This window comes from Leucoraja erinacea, chromosome 25 (genome assembly GCF_028641065.1).
Source record: "Leucoraja erinacea ecotype New England chromosome 25, Leri_hhj_1, whole genome shotgun sequence".
Lineage (NCBI taxonomy): Eukaryota > Metazoa > Chordata > Chondrichthyes > Rajiformes > Rajidae > Leucoraja > Leucoraja erinaceus.
The window spans coordinates 4,237,250-4,265,056 of NC_073401.1; the positions used below are offsets into that span (position 1 = coordinate 4,237,250).

The 27,807-nt window shown below is 40.4% G+C and overlaps 2 protein-coding genes and 1 long non-coding RNA gene across 4 annotated transcripts in view; 2 read left to right on the forward strand and 1 right to left on the reverse strand.

Moving 5' to 3' along the window:
* The window catches only part of rfc5 (replication factor C (activator 1) 5), a 59,542-nt gene extending 50,159 nt beyond the window's left edge, over positions 1 to 9,383 (forward strand). The window contains exons 9-11 of the mRNA XM_055655593.1: positions 383 to 460; positions 7,172 to 7,226; positions 9,226 to 9,383. Coding sequence (XP_055511568.1) covers positions 383 to 460; positions 7,172 to 7,226; positions 9,226 to 9,322 — 230 coding nt within the window. The 3' untranslated portion in view covers positions 9,323 to 9,383. The remainder of the gene's footprint in view (positions 1 to 382; positions 461 to 7,171; positions 7,227 to 9,225) is intronic.
* A 678-nt stretch (positions 9,384 to 10,061) lies between these two features.
* The window catches only part of wsb2 (WD repeat and SOCS box containing 2), a 30,437-nt gene continuing 12,691 nt past the window's right edge, over positions 10,062 to 27,807 (reverse strand). Inside the window, exons 3-9 of the mRNA XM_055655592.1 lie at positions 26,857 to 27,089; positions 24,568 to 24,699; positions 21,429 to 21,529; positions 18,594 to 18,772; positions 13,644 to 13,760; positions 13,201 to 13,308; positions 10,062 to 12,935 (exon numbers count right to left, since the gene is read on the reverse strand). Of these exons, the coding sequence (XP_055511567.1) occupies positions 12,773 to 12,935; positions 13,201 to 13,308; positions 13,644 to 13,760; positions 18,594 to 18,772; positions 21,429 to 21,529; positions 24,568 to 24,699; positions 26,857 to 27,089 (1,033 nt within the window). The 3' untranslated portion in view covers positions 10,062 to 12,772. The remainder of the gene's footprint in view (positions 12,936 to 13,200; positions 13,309 to 13,643; positions 13,761 to 18,593; positions 18,773 to 21,428; positions 21,530 to 24,567; positions 24,700 to 26,856; positions 27,090 to 27,807) is intronic.
* Positions 10,855 to 26,883, forward strand: LOC129709309 (uncharacterized). 2 transcript variants are annotated; one of them, XR_008725491.1, is made up of 3 exons: positions 10,855 to 10,985; positions 12,712 to 12,784; positions 26,337 to 26,883. It is a non-coding gene; the product is annotated as an uncharacterized LOC129709309 (long non-coding RNA). The 2 variants fall into 2 exon arrangements; XR_008725490.1 differs by having other exon boundaries at positions 10,890 to 11,023.

The following is a 27,807-nucleotide window of genomic DNA, read 5'->3' on the forward strand; positions in this document are numbered from 1 at the left end:
CATCATGACACCAATGGAGCGTCGGGGGTCACCAATGTAGTGCGTGGGTCTCAAAAGGAAGCACAAAGTCCAGTGTTTTGAGAGGCACCTTTAATTATGTTCCTCCCGGTTGTAGGGAAGACCAAACTAGAGAAAGATGGCACCCAAACCCCTGCCTTTAAACCTAAGGGCTAAGGACCGCCTCTGGACTGAACCACTCCCGTGCCGAGGGGTTTGACAGTATGATGGCACGACCCTTGGGAGCCGCCACATTGGCAAATTTCATTATGTGTAATGGACACGTACAACTTTCCCGGGCTCCAATAGTATTTTTTCATTATTGGGTGAATTAGTGGGATGTTCAGTTTACGATTTTATTTAAACCCCTTAACTTTTTCATCAGATATCATGGAATTAAAGACATTGAAAGGTTTAGCTCTGCATGACATTCTGACTGAGGTTCATACTTTTGTACATCGAGGTAAGAGGACTGAATCTAATGAAACAAAAACTTATAGGTTTGTTGCATGTTGCAATTTAGCTGGTATTTTTGTAAACGTCATATAGTAAATATTGTATTTACATACTTTCCAAGATGCTGTTTGCACTCCTCATTTGTGAAGTTATATCTATTGCCAATATTATATCTACCTCGACCACCATCCCTGGCAATGCATTCCAGGCCCCCACCACTCTGTTTAAAAAAAAACATGCCCAGCACATCTCCATTAAACTTCCCTTTCTCATCTAAAACCTGTGCCCTCTGGTATTAACCATTTTTATCCTGGGAAATAGATTCTGACTGTCTATTGCCAATATGCCTCATAATTCTATATACTTCTATCAAGTCTCCCCTCAACCTCTGACATCCCAGAGAAAAACAATCAAATCCAACCTCTCCCTATAGCTGTAACCCTCTAATCCAGGCAGCATTCTGGTAAACCTCCTCTGCACCTTTTCCAAACTCTCCATTTAATTCCTGTAATGGGGGCAATCAGAACTGCATGCAATACTACAAATGCAGCTTAACAAAAGTATTTTTGGGCTGCATCATGATTTCCTGAATCTTATATTGCACAATGCACCCAGCAATGAAGGCAAGCATACCATAAGCCTTCTTTACTGCCGTATCTACGTGCCACCTCCTTTAGTGACCTATGAAATTGGGCTCCAAGATCTCTCTGTTAAGGGTTTTGCCATTAACTGGTTACTCCTCACATTCAACTTCCTAAAATGCAGCACCTCACACTTGCTCAGGTTAAACTCCCATCCGCCATTTCTCCACCCATTTCTGCAATTGATCTATATCCCGTTGTAGCTTCTGACTGCATTCCTCACTGTCTGCAACTCTTCCAATTTTGGTGTTGCCATCAAAATTACTCACCAACCCATCTATATTTACGTCCAGGTCTTTTATATATATCACAAACAGCAGAGGTCCCAGCACAGATCCCTGCGGAACACCACTAATCACACATCATTAGCCAAAATATCTACCTACCAACCCAACCCTCTGTTAATGAATAAACCAGTTCCGAATCCATGCAACTAAGCTATTGTGAATCCGTGCATCTTAATCTTCTACATCAGCCTATCATGATGAACCTTATCAAAAACCTTACAAAAGTCCATGTATACAACCTCCAACGCCCAACCTTCATCACGATCCTTTGTCACCTCCTCAAAAATCAATTTAGTGAGACGCCTACCTGCTGCGTACAAAGCCGTCCTCGCTATCTCCAAATAGTCCATTCTCATCCGAATGCGAGTAAAGCCTATCTCTTGAAGAATTCTCTCCAAATAGGACTATCTTTAACTAAGATTTGGAAACTTGTTCAATTATTTGTTATCTTTTCATTAATCGGGATTATCCACCCTATATCTGGTGTAGTTTCTATTAATTGGCTTAGCACTAACCTGGACTTGTTTTGGTTTTCGTTACTTGTAAGTACAGTGAGCATATTCATGATACACTAATTAAATTATGCATCTAATGTGGACCTAATAATGGACATTGTTATCCTCCACCTGAGCTATTGGATTGCTGGAATTATGCAACATTGTTGCTAAAAAAATCCATATCAGTATGTTATCTCTGTTGCCCATTTGCACCGTATACCCAGGCAGTCACAGGAACAAGGGAATCTGCTGCACAATGTTGCCTGCAGAACATAAATTATTCCATGATCTAGTATCACTGTGTTTGCAATGTATATATTTAAATTACTAGTGTTTCCTTTGCAACTTAGAGCTTTTAAATGATAGCAAAATAAATGGATCTGTGATATTTTGTAAATAAGTAAATATTTTGAAACGGTCAAATGATTGAGCTCAAGAATCGCAAAAAACACTCAACTTTAAATAATGTCTAGTAAAGGTTGAGTGGAACAAATGTATTATATTTATTCCAAACTTGCATGTTTGTTTAAATATTGTTCATTTAATAACTGTAGTGACAAATCCCACATCGTAATCAGCGGCTATGATTCAATTTTATTTTGTGGAGGTGGAATGCGGTAAGGACCGGGGCTGGGTGCAGAGTTGGAAGAGAGACAAATTTCATTTCAATGGGAAATTTGAAAATAGTTCTGTGCTCTATTCCTCAAGTGCCCCTGTTGTAAATGAGGATGTTTGGTAGGTTCTGTTTTTGCAGCTATGTGACCATCTTGGCAGTTTTATCAATGGGTTACCTTCTCTAGGTAAAGTGACCACATTTCAAAATGGAACACACGCCATTTTAGAGCGGCTTTGGGTGAGGCGTTTGATCCTAGTCTCCCTGTTGGTTTATGGTGCAGGAGATCTCACAATATAGGATTTATCTGACACTTATCTGAAAGATGACATGTCTTATTTTTAAAGGGTGGTGGGGTGGATGATAGCTTAGATCTAGTGACCTACCCAGTCCTGCATCACATAATCAGACCATATGGCATGCATGATAGATCCCTGGCCTCTCTTCCCACAGGTACCTCATCACCCTCCCCCCGCCAACCATTATGGCCTCCGTCACTCTACTGCAACCTCTATTCCCCATACTGATTTTGTTTCCTTTGCCAACTGAAAAAGGAGCAAGGTTTATATTCCGATTAGTAACAACAGTCAAAATAGACACAAACTGCTGGAGTAACTTGGAATGCTAAATGTTACTTAAAAAGACTGGAGGCCTAACACTGGTGGTGTGCCCGTTACTATTTGTCATCTACATCAATGATCAACATACATGGCAAGACTAGCAAGTTTGCTAATGATCGAAAAGTAGGTGGTTTTGCAGATAGTGTAGATGGCTGAAAAATTGCAGCAGGATCTTGGTCGAGTGGTCAGGTGGGATAAGGGATAGTTGATGGAATTTAATACAGAGAAATGTGAGGTGTTGCATTTTGGGAAATCTAACTTGGGCAGGACCTACACAGCGGATAGTAGGGCTCTGGGGTGTGTTGTGGAGCAGAGGGATCTAGGAGTGCAGGTGCATGGTTCCTTGAAGGTGGAGTTGCAGGTAGATAAGGTGGTCAAGAAGGCTTTTGGCACATTGGCCTTCATCAGTCTGAGTATTGAGTATAGAAGATAGACACAAAAAGCTGAAGTAACTCAGCGGAACGGGCAGCATCTCTGGAGAAATGCCTGTCCCGCTGAGTTACACCAGCTTTTTGTGTCCATCTTTGGTTTAAATCAGCATCTTCAGTTCCTTCTTACATATTGAGTATAGAAGTTGGGAGGTTATGTTGCAGTTGTATAAGATGTTGGTGAGACGGCATTTAGAGTATTGTGTTCAGTTCTGGGCACCATGTTATAGGAAATAAGTTGTCTAGCTGGAAAGGGTATGGGGAAGATTTACGAGGATGTTGCCAGGGCTAGAGTCTGAGCTATAGGGCGAGGTTTAGGCTGGAACTCTATTCCTTGGAGGACAGGAGGATGATGGGTAATCTTTTGGAAGTGTATAACATCATGAGAGGAATAGATTGGGTAGTTGAGGCCAAGACTATCCCAACATTTAAGAAACAGTTAGACAGATACATGGATAGGATAGGTTTGGAGGTGTATGGACTAAATGCAGGCACGTAGGACTAGCGTAGCTGGGACATGTTGGACTGTGTGTGGCCGAAGGTGGGCCGAAGGGCCTGTTTGCACGCCGTATCACTCTATGATTCTTAACTCAACAGGTCAGGCAGCATCTCTGAAGAAAACGAATATGTGACATTTCAGGTCAAGACCCTCCTTCAGATGCTACAAAGATTCAGAATAATAGCAATTCAGAGTTGACCCTACTGCACAACTCTTTTTCACACGGAAGCATCCGAGCGCAGACTAACTTGAATCAAACTGAGAAGCTACCCAAACTACAGTAGCTCAGAGATTATAGCACCTCTTCCATTGCATCTCAAGCTCTTTCAACACTGGGCTCAAGTGTAGTAAAGGACAATTTTTATGTCTGCACTATCTCTCCCATAAATCTCCCCCAGTCCCTGTATATTTCTCCATACCAAATATTTGAAAGGTGTCATTTCGTCAACATCAAAGTTTAGTTGTGCCTTTTGAAGCAGTAAATTCTCACTTAAGGGTTCTGAAATCAAAATACAGACAGAAATCTACTTGTGTAGCGAGTCCAAACTTTGTGATCAAACGGCTACTTAATTTGGTGAGATAAGTTTAACATACATGTGCGTTTGGGACACTCAAACATAAGAGTCATTGCTGTTGCTGCTGCTGCTGAGCTCAGCTACCTGTTGACTGATGATCTCAAGGTAAGATCTGCTGATGTAGCAGGACACTCCCCTTAACTCATGACTTCACATGACAGTCCTCGTAACCACTAACGAGGGTTCGACAGTAAGTGGTCTGACCATCAAGTGACGTCACACTTGAAATATTGCAGCAGATAACCAAAACAATAATCAAATAAGTGGGTTTTAGCAAAATATTTCGTATTTTGCATGGGGCCTCTTTTGGAAGTTGGAAGCTGTAAATAGGCCCATCGTAGCTTAGCAGTTTCAGGCAGAGTTGCACAGACAACTTCCTTAATGAAGTTAAAGAATGAATGGATTTTGCTGATAATGCATTGTGAGTCTGACCTATGCTCATCCTCCCATTCATCTTCCCTCTTTTTCCACCTTCTGCTTTTGCTTCCCTCCTGTGTAAAGTCACGAAGAAGTCCTGCCAGACCCACAGCCACAGTAAAACTATCTGGAAGACAAGGAAAAGTAGTGCAGTCACTCAACATGGAACTGGAACCTGATCTTTGTAAAAGTCATAAACGCCCTGTATAAATAGGGATGGGTGGTCCCCTGGTTAGGAGAAGTGAAGAGATTTAAGATTGCCATCTTTTGAGTTAAATTTTAATTTATGTTCTATTTAGGGTAGCTAATCTGGGTTTTAAGTTCTTCTCCCTGAATCCTAGCACTTTGTCTCTCCCCACCAACCTCAACATTAATTTTGAAATTAACATGTTATCTTTAATATGACAATTGTAAGGTGCCCCAATCCAAAGCATCTTGAATGATGTCATTCTATATATTAAAATTGGATCTGACTAGATTACACCAGTAACATGAATGTGCTATGATGAAATTCAAAACACTGCTTAAATTATGATATTATGATTGATTATACTCAGAGTGGAACAAGATCCATTCTTTGTGTCTTGTGTTTAAGCTGGGCATTTCATGTTGCAATAGATTAGAGAAGATGCTTGGGGAATTCTCAAGGTTGCATTTAGTAAACAGTATACGTTGATAGCTTTGTTACAGCTGCTTGCAGTCAAATTCTTAGCAGAGACCTGTTCCTCAAACTGACACCATCTGCTGGGTGATGCTGGATGTTTTCAAGCTTTTGTCTCCCTGGAGACCAATGCTGTTTCCATAACAACAAAATGTTCTCTTGTAGGAAGAACCACTAGGTGGCTTTTGAGAATATAATTTAATAAATTATGAAAATGTTCCTCTCAATTGTTCTATTTATCTTTAGCAGATATTAATCTGCATCACGCTCGATCATACCACTTGTCAGCTTTTGAATTAACAGTTTGTTCCACGAATATGCCACATTTTAACTCGTGTCATGGTTTGTACACCAGGTTAACTTGTATATATTGTTGATTACAATGTTTCTAAATCTGAACACTTTGAAACACCTGATTGTAGATTAGCAACTTTATCTTTACTTTGTGCATTAAGATTATTTCTGCTCTAAACATTAAAACATTTAGATTCTGATAGAAAAAAATGGTAATATTCTGTTTTGGTCTTTGTTACTTATCTGTTGTGTCACCATTACTTCCAAAATTAGTAGCTGTTTGCTCTCAGTCTCAGATGCCCTCCTTAAGATATAATGGTCAACCCTTCCATTTTCACCCAAAATGTTTTTTGAAACTTCCCACTTGGATCAAAAATTCCTTTCCTAATTTCTCTCGGCACTTTGTCACATAGATGGTTTCTTTCCTACTTTTGAAGGGTATTCCAGATGTACGCTGATACTGTTGCTTGGCAATTGCAGAATCGAACTATTAAGTGGATTTACGTAATTCTAATAAATTTACCAAATGTCGTTACTGCGTCCATGTAGTTCTTGCTGTGATAAAGGTTGGAAATGTAGAGACTGGTGGGCTAAACAAAGCACTTTGAAAATTAAAACACTGCAAATGCTGGTAATCTTCAGGGTCATCGCAACCGTCAAACTGAAACATTAACATTGTTTACCATTTCATAGAAGCTTCCTGACCGGTTGAGTATTTCAATAAATTTGTTTTATACCCAATTAGTTTCACTTTTTAAATCCAATTGTATCTTTTTTTTTCAAATTATTCTGGTGGGAATTTAGGATTATTGTTCTGTAGTTTACTACCTTTCCTCTTGAACTCAAATGACTAATCGATTGGCATAATACTTCCAATGGAACAAGCTTCCTCGGCCACCCATGTCACTTTTGTTTAAAAAAAAGTTGGAGGAACTGCTGGTGACATCTATGGAGCGAAGTGATCAGACGGCATTTTGGGTTGGTCCCTACTTCAGTAAGTTGTCCTTTTCCTTCCAAGAATGTTGCCTGATCCGCTGAGTTCCTCCAGTAATTTTTTTGCTCAAGATTCCCGTATCTGCAATCTCTTGTGTCTCACTTCTGTTTTATCCCAACACATTGAGAACTCCGCTTAAAAAAACAAATCAGTTGTTTTTATGATTAATCGTATTATGATGTTATTTTTCAGTTGATTTACCACCTTCAATTCGTATTCATTTGTTGATCAAGATGGCAGATATTGAGTAAGTAACTTCAAATTTGTTATCTTTAAGTGGATACTTGAGGATTGGTATATAAACGGGTATATGATTTAAGCATGGGGTGTGAGGGTTGGAGAAGAAACAATCTCGATCATAAATGGAAGGCCACCCAGCTGTCAACCTTCCTTCCAGACACTAGTGCTTTTTCTTTTGTTACTCACCCGACCAATTAAATCTATCTCCACAACAATCCATGATGGTATGCTCCAGATTTTAACCATTTGCTGCTTTTTATAAAAACTCTTCTTCAGTTTCACTGAGCCTCAAAATATGAAATGGATGACTTAAAGCCAGGTGTCAAATATTTTTGAACAGTGATCTTTGAAATTGTTTTAAGAATTTTATTCAGCAGTTTCTAGAAGCTTGGGCTCCTATTTTGAAAGTTGGTTTATAATGATATAGTAAAATTACTTTCTTTCCTCTTTTGTCTTGACACCTTTTATGATGGAAATTTCTTAATAGAATTGTGTGGTAGTTACTTCAGCAAGAGCAATGACAAATGGAAAAAAGCACTATGTTAATCTCATAATTATTAGATAATCTCTGCTCAAAATGACACAAATATAGGTAGCAGGCATATATAAAGACACATGGAGGAAGGAAGAGACTAAAAGAACAAGTATTACCCATTTTAAGTACTATACTTTCACAATTTTGGAAATTAACCATCATAGACTTCTGCAGGGCTGGGTAAACTGATTCGGATTTGAACTGATTCTGTTCATGATCCTGAAAGGATTTAACAGGAGGAAAGTGGAGACTGTCCCCTATCAAGAAGGGAATTGACTATATTTGTGTGGCATAGCTGGTGGAGCGCTTTAGACCTGGGTTCGATCCTAACCTTTGGTGCTGTCTGTATGGAGTTTGAACATTCTCCCCGTGTCGGGGTGCTCCAGTTTCCTCCCACATTTCAGGGATGTGGGTTTATAGGTTAATTGGCCTCTAAAATTGCCCCCACTGCATGGCTGAGAAAGTGGGATGACATAGATTAGCGTGAACTGGTGATCAATGCTTGGTGCAGTTTGTTGGCTGAAGGGCCCGTTTCCATGCTGTAGCATTAAAACTAAGGACTAAGCTAAGGAGAAGGTTGAACCTTCTCATCTTTGAACAGTCACTTTTTGCTGTTGAGGACAATTCAAATCTTTAATAGCTCTTAGACCAATGGAAGCAAAGAGAGTGGAGAATCAGGCTTGATCTTACTGAATACTAGAAGAGGCTTAAGGGGCTGGATGGTATACTCTTGTTTGCAATTTGTTTTGGAAAACAGTTCTGCAGCTAGACAAATAACACTAGCAATGATCTCCAATCAGACATCTGGGCTTAAAGCTAAATATGATGCAATTTCTTTCCAGTTCCACTCCTTCCATGCTGCACAGCCAATTAACACTTACTGATCATATTCCCACATGAACAGTGACTGTAAGTAGAAGGTTGATAATGTTTGCTCAACCAGATCATTTGGCATAGAAGGGGGGGAAAATGGGGAATCCACTTAAACATTGAAAAATCTCATTCACCTTCAAATTTCAGTTTTGTAGAGGAAGTGCACACCTTGGTTCACCAGTTAACTGCATTTTTCCCCAACCATAATCATGTGGAATGTTTTGATCATTGCAAAACAAAAGCAGAAGCTATACCATGTACAACAGAGTCCAATCAAAAACTGGCTGTTTATCACATTGGAATCTAACATATGGACTTCCATATATTCAATCCTAATGAATAAATAAGGATTTTTAAAAAATCTAATTGGAACATAAAATGGTCAATGCCACAACTTGCTTTGATAAGTTAAGTAATATACCAGAGTATTTGGTTTGTACAACATTGGCTTGCTACCCTGTTCTGATACATTATTTGATATCCTAAAAATAACTAAAACAAAAGTGGTATTAAACATTACCCAAAGATTTGGAGGAAATAAAATTTGGCTAAAGGCTGTGATTCTGACCAATGATGACCATTTCCTTTATTTTCACAGGTATAGACTAGCATCGGGAACCAGTGAGAAGATCCAGCTAAGCTCACTTATTGCTGCATTTCAAGCTGCCCGCAATATGGTTGTAGCTGAAGCTTAGTGTTTAATATTTTGGTTGTGATTAATAATACTGACAAATTAAACATGTTCTTATTTGGAAACTGGCTTTAATTGGTATTTTGTCCAATGCCCATTAAAATTCAAGAACAGGTGGGGTTATTAAAACAAAACTAAAAATTCCTATGCACTTTCATGGGATAGGCTACAATGTTATAATACCCAGAGTGTAACTGCTAGTTTGAGATTTGATTAATTCGTCTATTTTATAGCTGCCCATCTTTACTGCTCCGATGGGTGAGTGGGCATTGATTCTGTGGAAAATAAAACTAATTTCTCAGTTTTGTCAGACTGGGCTTTAAATGTGCCAAAACTTAATCTGTATATTCTGACCAAGATATTTTCCCTAACTAGACAGTGCATACGAAAATGTAATTTGCAAATTTAACAGCTGCCAACAGTTTTGAGAATTTGGTTTACAGCAGATGTTTTTTAAGTATATAAACCTTAAAGCCAATGTTTGTGCAGTGTCATCACCTTGTATATTGACAGGTATACAAATACTGGTCAAAACAAAACTGAATGATATTTACAGACTTGCATTTAGTTTTGTTTGATTATGGCAGTGAAATCAATACACATAGTAGCGATTGTGTCACGCTGCAAAATATATTCTGCACCTCTACTGGTGTTCAAACAGTACCTTATTATACTTTTCTTAGAATTCACCAGAAACTTCAAAGTAAGATTGTAAACATTTTTTATTAAGCATATATCCCCAATCTAAGATTACATAGCATTACAACACAGATCTAAACTAATGGAGACACATAAAACATCAACGACTAAAATATTAGAGCAGAACACAAAATGCTGGAGGAATGCAGTGGCATCATTTGTGGAGGAAATGGGGAACAAAGTTTTGGGTCTGGACCCTGCTTGCATTTATGGTCTTCTCATCTTTCTTCAATCTTAGTATAAACCTCTCTTGCCAAACATTTAAAGGGAGAGTGAATAAAAAATCTCTGTACTGCCTGATTCAATAATTCCTTACGGTAGCAAGATATTTAATTATTCACAAGGATTGGAATTTAAGTTGCTGAAAATGGTATAAATGCTAAAATGTGTTGCATTATCTGGCATAATTGTTAAATTTAGATACCCAAGGTCAGCCTGTTAAATTAATACATTTGCTGAATTAATAGGCATTGGCAGATTATTAAAAGTGTTCTATGTCTTACAATAATTAAAAACCTACATTTTCAATAAACCATAACGCAAGATTTTTATTTTAGATATTCTACAATTCTGCATGAGGATGCCAAGCTAGCTTGCATACTGTAGCAGTTAGTGTTTGTTCAAATGTAGTACCTGTAGTATTTCATAAACAGCTGCAGAACTTGTTCCGCACTCTTCACCTCTGATTCTGCTTCCAAACACGTTGTATTTCACTTAAGATAACTTGCATGAAACAAGATCTGAATTCCACAGGATTGGACAGAAATGCCTAATCCTTGGCTTTTCCCCCCCGCTGTGGAGAAGCAAAGCAAGAAAGCAGAGGACCAAAGGGAGGTTGAGTTTAAAAAACTGTGAAATAGTAATGAGCAGCAGGTTTGTTCAGAGCACAATGATGACTAGAAGAAGAATGGATAAACCAGCCCTTGTGAGCAGCGAGAGCATGGATTGACTTGAAGCCAAGGACAAAGGTAATATGGGACAAGACGAATGGAATCAATTGGCAAGGGTAAATACAATTCTTTGCAGCGATCATTTCAAGCAGAAACTGGAGTGTTGGTAGTGGGAGGAGGAGACTGTGACAAAGACTGATAATGTGGAGAGAATTGAGCAAAAAAAATTGTAACAATTGTTTAGCTTAAAATGGCAACAGTGTCTTTAAAGTGCTGACGTGCATTCAAAGCATATCTTTATTAGATAAATGTACAAAAAATATTATATTTTAAATAGGTTTATACAGAAAGTTAAGCCTCTTAAGACAATTAGTATGTTAAATCATACTGAAAATGGAGGGCACTTAGATGCTGGAGAACTATAAAATTGTGAATGATTGTATCCCAAAATGTGATACATAGTTTAATTCTATATGACGTGCATAGTTGTCACACCTAAAAAATTATGAAAGGGCAAACCCATTCCATTTTTAGTACCATTGGTTGGCAAGTTCAGCAAAACTACAAAAAACTTCTCCCAATTTATTTCCTTTATTTGATCTATATTTGTTACTTTCAATTCCAAAACCAGGGATTAAAACCACATCATGGCAAACAATGGAAGTGCAGAAGTAGAAGGCAGATGAATACAGGTGTATTAAGTCACATAGTGTGCACTAATTTCTTTACTGTAAAATTCTACAAATCAAAATTCTTACATACGTCAGGCTTAACATTCAAATAAAATTGGAATTAAAAATCCATAAATTAATCTTTTAAACTGTGCACTTCCCATATTGGAATCATATTGCTATGAAAATTACCAATTTACTTTTATACGACTATCTAATTCCAGGGCAAATGATCTAAAGTGAAAGTAAAATTAAAAACTAAATGAGAACAAATGAAGGAACATTAACCAAATACAACCGTTAAACATTAAATGGTTATGGTTAGCATTTGCAAAGACATTCCAATCATGTAAAAAGATAAAGGTAAATCAAATTATTATCACTTTAACCAGCTTATAGGAGAAGTTACAAATGAGTCAAGATAAATTTAGGATCATTTTTCAGCGTCATCAAAACATTTAATCAATATCCATAAAGTAATAAATTAAATAATGTAATAAGGATGTGCCGCAGTCTTTCTAGATAAATGAATTAAAATAAATTACCCAGTACCTAACATCTTGTAATGAGGTTTCAACCTGCAATGTTACAGATACAATCGGGCATTGCAGAGTGTAGCAGTTTTTTTTGTTTTTATTGAACCTAACTTTTAATCATGATGTAGTCCATGGTTTGAGGGGAGGGGTTGGGAAGGAGAAAGTGTTTTTCATCAATGTGGAATCAAAAGAATAGAACATTTCTGTGATTTGTTACTCTAGAGCAATTAAGTTTCAAATATATGACAAATCATATTCCCCCAAAACAAAACTATAAACGGAGTGACAATGTAAGCACATTTGCTAGATTGTGACTATTCTAAATATTAAAAGTTCACAAGGTAGACAAAAATATTCTTGAGATGAGAAAGACTACAGATGCTGGAATTAGGAGCAAAAAAAACATCAAACTGTTGGGAGGACCTCAGTGGGCCAATCAATATCCGAGTCAAGGGGATTCTTGAACAGCAATCACTTTTAAAATGTAATTGTAAGGATATAAAAGAGGTCTTTTGATGACTGTAATATTGTGGCATAATTGTAGAGAATTCTAATAACAAATGCACATCAAAAACTTGTTTTGTTTTTAATTTACAGCGAATTGTCCGATATGACAATTATCGTTTCCTTGGGTAATTTACACCCCATTTGTGAAAGTCTAAAATGACTTGTAAGTTAAAAACTCTTTTATCTTCTTTGGCATTTGCAAGAGCATAATCTGCTGGGTTGACATCACATGGCGTAGAGTACTGCGACAAATGTGTTGTAGAGTTGGCAGGACCCTCGATACAGTCCAGAATTGAACATGACCGTCTCGTGTCCTGGAATAGTTGAAAGAAAAAGTGTAGGCCACATTAATAAATGTAAACTAAACTATTCAATATTCTTGGGCACAATAGAATTGTGGCATAAGGCAATAGCAACAATCAAATGTATTCTCATCTGTTGGGAGTTACAAGATAATTCCAAAACACTGCTTCCCAACAGTGCTAACCAAAATTTTGGCTACATAATGTAAATCAAACATATTACTCGAGCACATATAACTAATCATACAGGACAATTAATCATACAAAACATCCTTACCCTGTAGCCAGTACACCACCATGTGGAGAGAATGTACAACACAAGCCATTGGCCAGAGGGGCAACTGTTATTGGCCTTTGTAAATCCAAGGACCAAATTCTCAGCAATCTAAACAAAAAGAGTTTCATTACAAGATTATAATCTACAGATTGTGACTGAGGAAAGATTTGTTTTTATCACCCAAGCGCACAAAAAGCAAACTAGGGGCAACAATATAACTAACAAGTCATCTACTCTTAAAAACAGATTACAAATCTAATTTGAAGAGCATCAAATTCACAGGGGGAGATGCACGTTTCTTCCCTGCACACCCACCCAAGGAGCAGAGAATGTGCAAGAGGTTTGCTTGTTCCTATTGAAAGCTTGCAGCTTCAAAGGCTCACTGGAAAAGTTCTCAAAGCAGTACTAGCTAACTTCAATTTAAAAAAGATTAAGCATCTCACCTATCATCAGTCACCGAGGCAAGATTTAGACCTTCCTGGGAAAATGAGACTGCTCGTACAAAGGCACTCCTGAAACCATCATCGACATCCAGAGTAGCAGCAGCTGGTGAACAGTGTCTACAATATAGCAGTATTACATTATCAGTTCAATATGGTTGATTAAAAATAATTTTCTAAAACAGTGGTTAACTGACAGTGGTTAATCCTCCAACACTTTCACCCCCTCCAACTACTGGCCACATCTTCCCATCTCCACCCTTTTCTGCTTTCCGCGGAGACCGTTCCCTCCGTAACTCCCTGGTCAACTCGTCCCTTCAAACCCAAACCACCCCCCTCCCCAGGTACTTTCCCCTGCAACCTTAGGAGATGCAACACCTGTCCCTTTACCTCCCCCCGACTCCATCCAAGGACCCCAACAGTCTTTTCAGGCGAGGCAGAAGTTCACTTGCGCCTCCTCCAACCTCATCTACTGTATCACTGTTCCAGGTGTCAACTTCTGTACATCACGAGACCAAGCACAGGCTCGGCGATCGTTTCGCTGAACATCTCCACTCAGTCCGCCTTAACCTACCTGATCTCCCTGTTGCTCAGTACTTTAACACCCCTCCCAATCGGACCTTTCTGCCCTGGGCCTCTTCCATTATCAGAACGAGGTCCAGCGCAAATTGGCAGAACAGTACCTCATATTTCAGTTGGGTACTCTCACTTCTCTCAGAACGTTCACTTCTCTAACTTCAAATAGCCCTCCTCTCTCCATCCCCTCCTTCTCCTCCTCAGTTCTCCCAGCTGTCTCCGGCTACATTCTATCTCTGTTCCGCCCACTCCCCTGACATTAACCTGAAGAAGGGTCTCCACCCGTCGCCCATGCCTTCGCTCCAGAGATGCTGCCTGTCCCGCTGGGTTACACCAGCATTTTGTATAAACATTTGTGGTTAACTGATACTTTGTTCTGGACCAAAATCCACAAATAATTACTCTCGTAAGATATAAGGGGGAAACAAATCTTACACCATGCCAGAAATTGTGCTACGACACAATTACAAATCACATCTGCAACTTGAAAATCAAAATGGTGACTAAAATGCATTATTTGCCTAAAATTATCACGTTTATTGTGAAATCGAGTCAATATTTAGTTGCAACAATTCAGTGGTTTGTCATGCATGCATGGGACAAGTTTGTCATTTATATGATCATGTCGCATTTACTAACAGGCTGTAAAATATATTAAATTTGGGTTCCAACTAAACTATGAATTCTGAAGGCAGTTTAGAAGTGTCTGCATTAGAATGTTGACAAAATGTACTAGACTATTAGGAATCAGAATGGAAAACCAACTGCAATCATGCCTTTTGAATGGAAGAGAGTCGTGATTTTGGTAGATGAATCAGTTGTGCCTTCTCCGTGTGCCAGTTTTTTTCAGTTGCTTCATCAATTAACTCATCTCCATGAATGGTTCAGCTGCAGGGATGTTCATTGATGAATGCACAACATTCTACTCACAGCTCATCAGTTAATGAAGTAGTCCATGCCCAGAAGCAGTAACAACTCAACAACATACAAGAGTGGGCTGACTTGAAAGTAATATTAGCACCATACAAGTGCCAGTCAACGATCACTTCCCTGTGCTCAACAACAGTACTGCATTTCCAAATATCTCACTGTAAACATGCAGGGGGAACACCAATGACTAGATACAAACTGGACCAACCACAGAAAAAGAGACAGATTAGACCAGCTGGATTATTGCAAGTGACTTGACTCTATGCCCAAGAGAATATCCTCCGCTTGTCTGGATGAAAGCAGTTCCAGCAACACATGCAATATGAACAAGCACAAACCGCAGTTTAATTGGCAACCCACCCACCACCCTAAACATTCACAATCAGTGCACCTTGGCGGCAGTCTGTACCATTTAAATAATTCTTCAGTGGAACATACCATAATCTCTACCACCTTAAAAGGCGTGCAATATTAGGTGCATATGAAACCCACTATTTCCCTCTTCCAAATCTCACTGTCTGTTTCAATATTAATCAACACCTTCCTTCATTACTAGGTTATTATCCTGGAACTTCCAGTGTGAAAATTCTATAGCACAAACTCAGTCTCCATCAAGGGCAGTTAGGAATGGGCAGTAAATTGTAGCCTCACCTGTGACACAAATAATGTGATTAAATGCATTTTTAGATTTCCCATTTTTTGTAACTATTTACAGACCCTATTTCCAGGCCGTTTCTATGTTTATATCAATAGCTGCTTTTATCTTGTACCCACCCCTTTAATGAATCCTCTACACCGAATCGTATTTTCTTTCTTCACTTAATCCCCTTACATATAATGACTCCGCTATTCCTGGCAGCAGTGGAAATTATCAGACAATTCCCTTGGGCATCCATTGCTAGAGAGATGTGGGACCGATTCTATAATTAATCTCTCCCTGCATTTTATTGAAGAACTCAACTTGCTACTGTTAGGAATCCTTACCATAGGGCAGAGAGAAAAAAAAGCAAGATATCAAAGAAAAGATTTGAAGAGTTGCTAATAGTGAAGCCAGAAGAAGGAATGCATTGCCAGACAATATGGGACCCACACCAGAAAAATAACATTGACACCCGTGACAAGGTTCAGTGACGTGCAGCCCGGTTTGTTAGTAATGACTACTCAAGACAGTCAAGTGTTTTCGATATGTTAAATCACCTCGGCTGGGAGTCGCTGGAGTCAAAACACACCAAAGCCCGATTATATACTGTTCACAAGGAGACTCGTGGCATCATCCCCAGTAACATATCTCACCTCATTCAATCCAATGCCCAGAAAACTACAAGACAGTCCTCAGGTCACTTTATCTATATTACTAAAAGTCTGATCTTGATGACTTTTGGCCCACTGTGCCGCGATTTCCGAGAGAACACCTCCACCTACGGCCGTCATTTTTGGCCTCCTCGCTCAGAGCCCACATCTGCCTTCCTGGACCGGAGGATTTTTCCCATCGATTAAAAATCAGAGAGATATTAATGATTTTTTTTATATCTCCATTCTCTCTGTTGTCCCTGCTGGAGGGAGGGGGAGGGACTATAAAACCAGGAAGTGGTGCGTCTCACTCAGTCTCTGCAAGATGGAGGTCACGTCTCTCTGAGCTCTGAATAACACTGAACACATGTCTACTCAACTGTGAGTGACCTTAATGTGGTTTGAAAATGAAAATATGGTTGGTTTGAAGTAAAAAGGCACTGCCTGCAAATGGTTGTTTGGGGGGTTTGGGTTGAAGTAAAAAGTTGAAGTCTCCCCTCCTCTTTCTTCCCACCTCTCCTCTCCCCTCTCCCCCCTCCCCCCTCCCCCCCTCCCCTCCACACCCCCATACCCCCTTGCCCACATAAAAATCTAAATAACCCTTTTGCAACCAGTGCCCATGCAAGCGTAACCTGCACGAGATAGATAGCCCAGTTGTTGGCGGTTGTGCAGTGAACAAGCAGAAGTAGAATGTAGGTGGAGGGGGAGGAGAGAAATGGGTATGGATCGAAGTGGGGTGCAGTAGGGATGGGGGATGGGGGTTGATAGAGGTTACTTACAATTTGAAAATGTTCATTTGTTTGTACTGTTGGGATGCAAGCTACCCAAGTGGCGGTACGAGGTGCTGCTACGAGGTGACGGGTTAGCACGCAACAAAACGCCTTTCACTGTACGTGACAATAAACTGAACTAAACTGTTCCAGTTTGCATGTGGCCTCATTCTGGCAATGGACATGTACCAGAACAGAACTGTCAGTATGGGAAGGAGAGTTGATATCATTAACAACTGGGAAATCCCAATTTATATTTGTTTTGTTCTGGCTTAATACATTAACACAATTGTTTGTTTTTTTCAAATTGCTAATTCCAGCATTCTGTTACTGTTTGCTGAGTAAATATTCTTGGCTTCACTGTGACTTGCACCAACCACAATTCTGTAACAGTGGTGTCAGCCATTCACTCAGCCTTTCCTATGGCTTTATACTTGTTCTTTGTCATTGTCTACCAGGTCCATTTGAAAGTCATGAGATCACAAAGTTTGTGACAAAGGAGGAGGCCATTTAGTCCATCATCCACATCCTTAATCTAACATGGTTGTTCTCCTCCGAGATGCTGTTTAATATACCGAGTATTTCAAGTTAATTTACTGTAGATTGGACAGCATTGCCAGCCAGGACAGCATTAACTGCCCATCCCTAATTGCCCTCGAGAAGTTGTGCTAAGCTGCCTTCTTGAACTGTGGTGCAGCCTTGATGAGGTTACACCCAGTATTAGTAATGTTCCAGGATTTATACTGATGATACATTTCCAAATCAGGTTGGTGTACCACTTGTAGGGGAACCTGCAGTTGTTAGTGTTCACATAAACCTTGTAGTTCCTGCCCTCTTTGGTGTTAAGAGGTCATGGGAGGGGTGATGAGAGTGGTATAGGTATGTGAATGAAACACAATTGCAGATGATACATATGTCACTGTATTCTAATGGAGTGCCACGAAAAGCTGTGGAGGCCAAGTCAATGGATATTTTTTAAAGCAGAGAGAGATAGATTCTTGATTAGTACAGGTGTCAGGAGTTATGGGGAGCAGGCAGAAGGATGGGGTAGAGAGGGAAAGATATATCAGCCATGATTGAATAGCGGAGTAGACTTGATGGGCCGAAGGGCCTAATTCTTTTATAACTTATGGCGGGTGAAAACGGATATAAGGTGGTGGAAGGCGTGTCAATCAAGCAGGTTGCTTTGACCTGCATGTTTGCAAACTTTGTGGGAGTTATGTGCATGGATAGAATTTTATCATGCCATTGCTCTGAAGAATACCTTCAGTGAGGTCCTGGGGCTGGGATAATGGAACCCCACCCCCACACAATTATCATATTTTGTGTAAGGTATGAAGCGACAAAAACAATAGAGCCATTACATTTCACGCAGATGCTGCTTTACCTCAGCTTCATCAGGCTTTCTCCAGTGTGTGGGTCCCATATGATTACGTGTGTATCATACGATGCAGTTGCTAATAAAGCTCCATCAGGGGAAAACTCACACGAAACTACATCAGCATTATGTCCTTCGAGTTTCCGAATCACTGTATACGAAATTGTGCTCCACAGGAGAACCTGCAACTGCAATACAACTGAAATTATCCACAAATAACTGCCAACTCTAATGCAGAATTGTTACAGAGTTAGCTAGTCAACATCAAATGAAGTCTATGTTAATAGTGCAATTAGGATTTATCTAAGACATTAGGCTAGTAACTCAAGGACCTTCCCCCCACCTTGATATAACAAATCGTGCCACCTTTTTCCCCGTATAGCGAGATGCTACAATTTGCCTCTTTTTCCTGTAAATGCAAAAAGTGCAGTGCTGCAAGTACATACATATGCGACTGCTATAGTAAAATGATGGCACAATTTTGGAGCCAAGACAAAATAAAAAGACGGATTTCAAGTTGCAAGCGGGAAATGAATGGCACTCAGAGAAATAATCAAGGAGGAGGTGGTATTGGGAAGTAAAACCACAAGCACGGTCAAACCACAGGTTGAAGATATTATCGAACAGATTCGCAGTAAGTGGTGTCTAACAACAGCAAACTAGTTCTTGACAGCACCCTGCACATAATAAAAAAAGTAACAGTTCACTGAAATCAGAACATTATCATAAAATGAAGCTAATGACACATAAATACGGCTTCCAATTTCACTTCCACAATACAAGCAGTTGGTGTCAATTATTGGGAGGCTGGCAGTCTTTCTTGCAAAGAACACAGCGAGGTCTGAAGAAAAATCTCAACCCGAAATGTCACCTATTCCTTCTATCCAGAGATGCCGTCTGTCCTGCTGACAGGGTAAGGTGCTGCACTTTGAGGGGGTCAATTAATTGTAGGACCTTTACCAGCACTGATTAGAGAGATCTTGGGGTTCAAGTCCAGAGCTCCATGAAAGTTGCAACACCAGTTTTTACATGGTTGAGACACGAGTTTCAGGAAGAAATGATGATGCAATGTTATGAAGTTTCATGAGGCAACATTTGAAGTATTGTGTGCAGTTATGATTGCTCGATTATAGAAAGGATGTGGAAGCTTTGGAGAGGGGACAAGGGAAGTTTACCGGGACAGTATGAGAATGAGTGGTTGGACAAACTTGGATTGTTTTTTCTGGAACATCATAGGCTGAGGTGAGACATGACAGAAGTTTTAAATAATCAGTTTAGTTTATTGTCATGTGTACCAAGGTACATGTACCAAAGTAAGAGGCATAGACAGGGTAGACAGTCAGAATCTTTTTCCCACCACGGAAATGTCAAATACAGAGAGCACAGCTTTAAGGTGTGAGGGGGAAAATTTAAAGGAGACCAGCCCAAGTGGGACCCGTTGGGTCCCGTCCCCTCAACGAGCGGTTGCAGGGGCGAGGGCGGCCTGCAGCATCACACACACACTAACCCCCCCTCTTGGTATTATTAATTTGCTCCTTTTTCCCCATCCCCCGCCCTGTCCGCTCGCACATAGTTCCAATGCGCAAATGCGGCTAGTGAGGGAGAGGGGTGGTAGGGGGGGGGGGGGGGGGTGGATAGGGTGAGGGGGGGTGGAGGTTGAGATTGAGGAGTAGGGGGGGCGCGCAGCGTCACAGGGGAGGGTTGGTCCCCGAACGCAATACTCCACCACTCACCATAGGTTCCAATATTCACCACTCCCTAGAGAGGGAGGGGGATAGAGAGGGTGGGGGGTGATGGGGAGGGGATTAGAGGGGGTGAGAGGGGGAGGGGTGGGGTGAGGTTAAAGGGGGGGGGTGAAGGCGGGGTGAGAGGGAGGGGGAGGGGCCCTCCCGTGCGGAGTGTCACGTCATGTCTTGCTAGTTGATTGTGACGTCAGTCAGATTTTTTTATCTTCAAAATGAGAAGGTTGAAAACTTTTAATATTTTGAAGCTGTTTTTAAAAGGTTAGTAACTTATGAAATATAGGTTGAAGTGCGACGGGAAGATATTTATCCGGTCGGCGGAAAACATGCGAGTAGCATATGTGAAAATGGGAAGGCTGGGGCCTAGCGTTTGGAAGAAGATACAAATTAAGGAGATTACAAGAAAACCAACACAATCCTGGCTCACACAGACACGAGAACAAAGGGAATAGTTTTAGTATATTATAGAAGATGTACATGGCAGGTTTATTTTTACGTAAAGAGTGGAGGGTCAGGGCAATGTCAGGCTTCTACTGAAGCAGATACAACAGTGACATTTAAGAGTATTTTAGATAGTGTGAGATTGCAGGGAATGGAGGGCGATGGATCATGCATAGGGTGATTTGATAATTTTAATTCAGAATCATACAGTATTAGGCATGTTGAGCAGAAGGGCCTGGTCCTGTGCAGGACTGTCCTATATTCCACATTCTTAACAAAAAGGTAATAAATAAAAAAGGAATGAATGCCAAAAATAATAAATCAGATACACCCTTAATCTCCCAGTGGGTTAACCTTGGTGATCTTTATGCCAGGACGCACGTTTTCATTAATAAGGCAGAAGCAGGATAATCCATTAGTCACAGGAAGAATTGATCACGTGATACTTGATTGAACAGTAACAACTGGCAGGCCAATTTGATTTACCCATGAGACGAAGATAACAATCTCGAATTGCAATTATGCTCAAAGGAAATTATAGTTAAGCTATTTTCCACACAAATAGTTGGCATTTTTTTCATCAGGCTAAATCAAATGGTAAAATAAAATGTTCTCAAAGCCTCATCTGACTGGCATTTAGTGTTAAAAATTGGGAACTTACAGTCTTTCCTCCTCCCACGGAGCAAAGCTTGCTCGAGTCAGGAGACACAGCACAACAATAGACCCATTCTCTGTGATCATCTAATAAATGCAGTAGATTACCTGCGAAGAATAGAAAGAGAAAATAAACCAGATACAGTTTGTCACACTTAAATAATCTTCTCTATCTATAGGATTTCATAATTGTGAATGAGTCAAACATTTCTACATGAGGCAGAAAGCCAACAGGGGAACACCCAATTTAAGAAACATTTCCTGTCATGAGGAATTTCAACTGCAGATAGCATCCACAGAATGCATCTCTAATTTCTTAATCAAAGGAGTAGGTCCGAGCCTGAATGATTCATGCATTTTTGGGATGTTGCAAAATCCTCTGCCTAACACATTAAAATATTAACTCTTTCTAAAATGGAAACAGCTTTCTTTAGATCATTTTCTGTCAGTTCTTCTTTCGTACTCTCTCACTGTGCAGTACTCGCTCCTGTGGAGTTCTGGTCGCCCCTTTACAGGAAGGAGGTGGAGGCTTTGGAAAGAGTGCAGAGGAGATTTACCAGAAAGATACCTAGATCAGAAGGGCATCAGCTACAGGGAAAGGTTGGGCAGAATTGCATAATTTTCTCTGGAACACCAGAGGTTGCAAGGAAACCTGATAGTATATAAAATGATGAGTCCGTCAGAACCCATTTCCCAATATCAACAGCAAGAGGCATACCTTTAAGGTGAGAGAGGCAAAGTTTAAAGGAGATGTGCAGAGCAAGTTTTTTTTTTTTTTTAATTACTCCGAGGGTGGCGAGTACCTGGAATGCATTGAAGGATGTGGTGGTGGAGACTGATACAATAGTGGCTTTTAATACTTTTGGACAAGCACATGGGTATGTAGAAAAGGAAGGGACATGGATTATGTGCAGGCAGATAGGGCTGGTCTTGGCACAGACATGCTCTGTGTTCCTCCTATTACCCAAAGAAATGCCTGTAGTTTGATAGACATTGTAAATTGCTCAAAACACAAAGGACTGCAGATGCTTGTTTACAAAGAAAGACACAAAGTGCTGGAGTAACTCAGCAGGTCAGGGAGCATCTCTGGTGAAGATAGATTGGTGATGGTTCTGGACGGGGCCCTTCTGCTCAGAATAGGTGGGTGGCAGGATACTCAGAGCAAGTTGGTGGCCACAAGAGTGAGAATAGGTTACGAGGAAATAATTGGCAGAATGAGACTGATGGATGTGAAAGTGGTTGAACAGTTTTTGAATGTGAATGTGGTGAACAGTTTTTGCAGAATGTAGGATACAACGGTGTCGTCCCTTGGGCATCAGTATTAAGCCCGGTGATCTCTTGGATATCTATTAACTTTTGGACTTCAAAATAAGATAAATGTCAAAGAATGCAGGGTAATATAAAACTCTGACAGGAACTAAACCATAGGTAGGATTACAGACCCTAGGGAGGCAAAATCAGGCCAGTGAAGTGGACAGAATGAGTTTAATGCTGAACATCCTGGGAGAATGAATGATTGAAATCAATGCAACAAACTAAATAGTACAATTTTAAAGATGATTATAGGAACTAGAAAACTTGGAGCCAAGAGCATGTACCTGCACAAATCTTTGCAGGTGGCAGGACAAGTTAATAATACCGTCTTCAATAAGGAATCATAATTAAGGTATAAAAGAGGCAGAAAGTATATAGGTAGGGAATTATACTAAATCTATCCCAACACTGGGTTGGTGTCGGGAAAAGCATTGGGTATCACATTTCTGGAACCAGGCAAAGGCCATCGATGAGATGCAGAGAGCTTTGCCAGATCAACCATGAACGAAGGACTTCTATCACTTGGAGCAGTTTGGGTTCTTCCCCTATTAGGGAAGGTTCAGAAGAGATTTCTCATGTATTCAAAATTAGAACAAATGTTTTCAAAAAAATTATTAAAGAGAAACTGTTTCCACTCTCAGCTGAATAAAATGACACTTGAAATGGAGATAAGGGTCTGCAGATGTTGGAATCTGGAGCAAAAACTGCTGGAGGAACTCAGCAGGCTGAACAGCACCTGTGGGGTCAGGGAGAATTTCAATAGTTCTGCAGGGCTTTGACCCAAAACATCAATAAATCCTGACCCCCCCCCCTTCCATCCTAACCCGTAGATGTTGCTCAATTCCCCCCACCCTCACAGATGCTGCTCAATCTGTTGAGTTTGTCCAGCAGTTCATTTGGCAACAAACTGAAGTTAAAATGGGAAAGTGTCATGTAATTAAATAGCATCTTGGTGAGACCAAACTTGGAAAAGGTCTAGTTTCCCTACCTATGGAATCACAATATGACAAGGACTCACCAGAGTGATTTCACAATTTTTCATATTTTGCTTGGGCAGCTTACAACTCAGTGGTATGAATTATGAATTTTCTAACTTCAAGTAATCCTTGCATCCCCCTCTCTCCATCCCTCCCGCACCTACGTCATACCAGCATCAACGTCGTCTTGAGTCCCATTGTCTATACTCGTTTTCATCTAGGCGACCGCTAACAATGGCTTGCTTCCTTTATCAACGTTAATTTGTTTTTTTTGCATATCTTTCACTCATTTATTCTATATCTCTCTACATTACCATCTACATCTCTCGGGAGTGATTTCTAAGTTAGGGTCATTGTCCCAGGTATATACGTAAAAAAAAAAGTTACTTGCTCCCTGACTGAAAAGTACTGGACAAGCTAGATGCAGGAAAAAAATTCCCAATGTTGGGAGAGTCCAGAACCAGGGGCCACAGTCCTAGAATAAAGGGGAAGCCATTTAAGACTCAGGTGAGAAAAAACTTTTTCACCCAGAGAGTTGTGAATTTGTGGAATTCCCTGCCACAGAGGGCAGTGGAGGCAAAATCACTGGATAGATTTAAGAGAGAGTTAGATAGAACTGTAGGGGCTAGTGGAATCAAGGGATATGGGGAGGCATGCGTTATTGATTGGGGACGATTGGGGAAGTTTTTTCTCACCTCAGTCTTAAATGGCTTCCCCTTTATTGATTGGCATTTTCAATCGTTTTCCTGAAGGCTCCAGATAAAAACCCTAATTATACATTAATACTTCATTGTAAGGTCACAGGGCGGGGGAGGGGTGAGGGGTAAATAACAAAACAAAAAGATTTTCATTTACCGCCCTGTTGTAGGTCCCACACCCGCAAAGTCGTGTCTCGTGATGCAGAGACCAGCATGAAGTTTTCATTGGAGATAAAAGCAATACTCCTCACCACAGACTGATGTCCTTTTAAATTGAAAAGTAGATGTGCTGCAACAGAAACAGAAAATACTGTGATATGAAAATATTGTCATTTCCATCACACATCAATGCATGGCAAATTTGTTGGGACTCTCTCTGGACAAGCTTCCAGAAAGGTTAGCTTCCTAATCTCCCACTTAAGCGGCTGTTCCTTATCCCATTATTTAATGTGTGGGCTTGTAAAATGCCCAACCTCAGTGGACAAAGTCGTTCCAGTACATGCACACTGCTTGACCAGCAACACAGCTATGATCCCAGGATAGATATTCCCCTCTATACTATAACATTTAACATAAGAGCACAAGAAAAAGTAGAAGCAGAACATTTTTAAGCATAAAGCTTGGATGTCAAAGGCTCCATCATTCAATAAGACCATGACTGTTTTTATGTCTAGACTCCTGCCCATTTCTCCAATCTCTCAAATGTCAAAAATCTGTCCATCTCAGCCTTGACCGCGTTCATTAAATCACTCAGAATGAAGAATTTCTAAGATTTATCAACCTTAAAAGGAGAAATTCATTCTCATCCCCATCTTAAATAAGTGACGCTTTATTTTGAACTGAACGGATTCCAATATTGTGGACTGAACTCCAGATTCCCCCACAAGGAGGAAACATCCTCTCAGAGTCCACCTTGTTTACACCCCTAAAAATTGTATGTTTCATTATTATTATCCCTCATACTTTCAACCACCAATGAGTTTTGTCCCTACATAGCAGAATCTCAGACTGAAAGCCACCATCAGTACCCCGAGACAACCCACTTCTCTAGCCGTTTCAGAGCATTTAAAGGGACCTGTTGCTTGCATTACAAGGTCATACATGATGATCCCACGGCCTTCTGAAGGACTAGAGGCGTAATTCTCAGAACTCATTGAATCTATTCACCACAATAGCATAGCACCCCAATATGTCAACAGCATGCTAATCAAATGGCTGCCATCATAGTCAAGCATCAGTAAATAACTTAAAATAAATGTTAATTTGATTTTATTCCATGTAAGGGGCACGCATTTTTAATTATTTAACAATTTGATACCTTTAACCAGTAAATGGTTAACCTCTGGTGACCCTCCATGTTGAAGGTAATGCATACAAATCCAGTGATGTAACATAAGGAAACTATCAATTAGTGTATTCCACCAACTGGTATATTTCCTTGCACGTTTTAGGTACAGTGCGGAATTTCGGCCAACCAAGTCCGCTCCAACCAGTGATCCCCACACGCTTGCAGTATCTTACACACACAAGGGAAACCAACCTCATTAACCTACAAACCAGTAAGTCTTTGGAGTGTGGGAGGAAACCAGAGAAAACCTACACAGGTCATGGGGAGAATGTACAAACTCCACACAGACAAGCAACCATAGTCGGGATCAAACCCAGGTCTCTGGCGCTGTAAGGCTGCAACTCTACCGCTGCACCACCATGATGCCTGTTATTGATCATCCATGCAATGACAAGAGCAGGGAACTTGACAATTGCAGATGAGCACCTCTCCTATATTCAGCTCGAAATTCATCGCTCCTTTTTTGGTTCCTTTGTTTACATGGGAAAAATAACCAGATTTTAGCGTGGAAGGGTTTTTATAATTAGCCTAACTTATTGATTGTTATACAGAAATAATTTGAAACTTGTTTCTCCTAGGTAATGACTCAGTGCTGCTGTTCATGAGGTGTTTGCCGCTCTCCAAACAGTTGACTATTTATCATTAAACACTTTTACCAATTAGGAAAACTGCAGCTTGTACGAAAATTTTGATGAACACTGGAGCAGTCCTCACAGCACTACAATTTATTTTAGTCGTCTTTGAATTAGCAAAGGAAAACACAACTTTAAATTTCCACAACCATTAGACAGCAACACTGTCAGAAATGTGTAGCCTGTGGACGAGAAGATGAGGTACAACTATGATCCTCCAGAAATACACCATCTGTTAAGGATTCATACCAGACCTCTGCTACTTATTATATTTAACAAAATAAATCACTCCAGAGAGATGTTCATTCAACAATGGCAGTGAGAGGTTAATTTTTTGAAGAGGGGGAAATTTCAAGGCGTTTTTGCATATAAATAGTTTAAAAGCTGCTGTTTCCCCAGGGTGAAAAGTACATTGTATCACAACAACAGCATTGCCAAAGTAACAGGACACCTCAAGACATTTTACCAGAAGGCACTTCCCACAGTTTGATTTCTCCATTGGCAAGACCTGTGGCGAGGACCATCCCCGAGATCCGAGACACACATTTGCTTTGGTTCACTGTCGACCGACCTCCATTCTCAGGCTGGGGTGCACCAATTGCTAACCCCCACACATTCTGACCACAATCGATTATCTTTTCCCCACATTGACTTCTTCCTTTTCTGTCCAATTTTAGACGACTTGCAATTTTATGGCTTCTGTAAAAAGAGACAAAAATGTTTGCCAAATAAAAAAAATTCACTGATGATATAGAAACATAGAAATTAGGTGCAGGAGTAGGCCATTCGGCCCTTCGAGCCTGCACCGTCATTCAATATGATCATGGCTGATCATCCAACTCAGTATCCCATACCTGCCTTCTCTCCATACCCCCTGATCCCCCTAGCCACACGGGCCACATCTAACTCCCTCTTAAATATAGCCAATGAACTGGCCTCAACTACCCTCATATGCTGATCATTCGGGATTACAAGCCTCTGGCCATGCAAATGCACACATCGCTTGCACTAGATCAGCAACTGACCTAGACTGCATTTTCCAGTGCAAAGCAAGATATTCCAGACACTTTACAAGAAATAAAAACAACCCGTGGCAGTATTTAGTTTAATTTAGTGATGCAGCGCGGAAACAGGTCCTTCGGCGCACTGGGTCCGCGCCGACCAGTGATCCCCGCACATTAACACTACCCTACACTTACCAAGCCAATTAACCTACAAACCTGTGCGTCTTTGGAGTGCGGGAGGAAACCAAAGATCTCGGAGAAAACCCACACAGGTCACAGGGAGAACGTACAAACTCTGTACAGACAGCACCCGTAGTCAGGATCGAACCCCGGTCTCCGGCGCTGCTAGGGCTATAAGGCAGCAACTCAACCTCTGCGCCACCGTGCCACCCTAAAGATGGCTTCCTTCATGA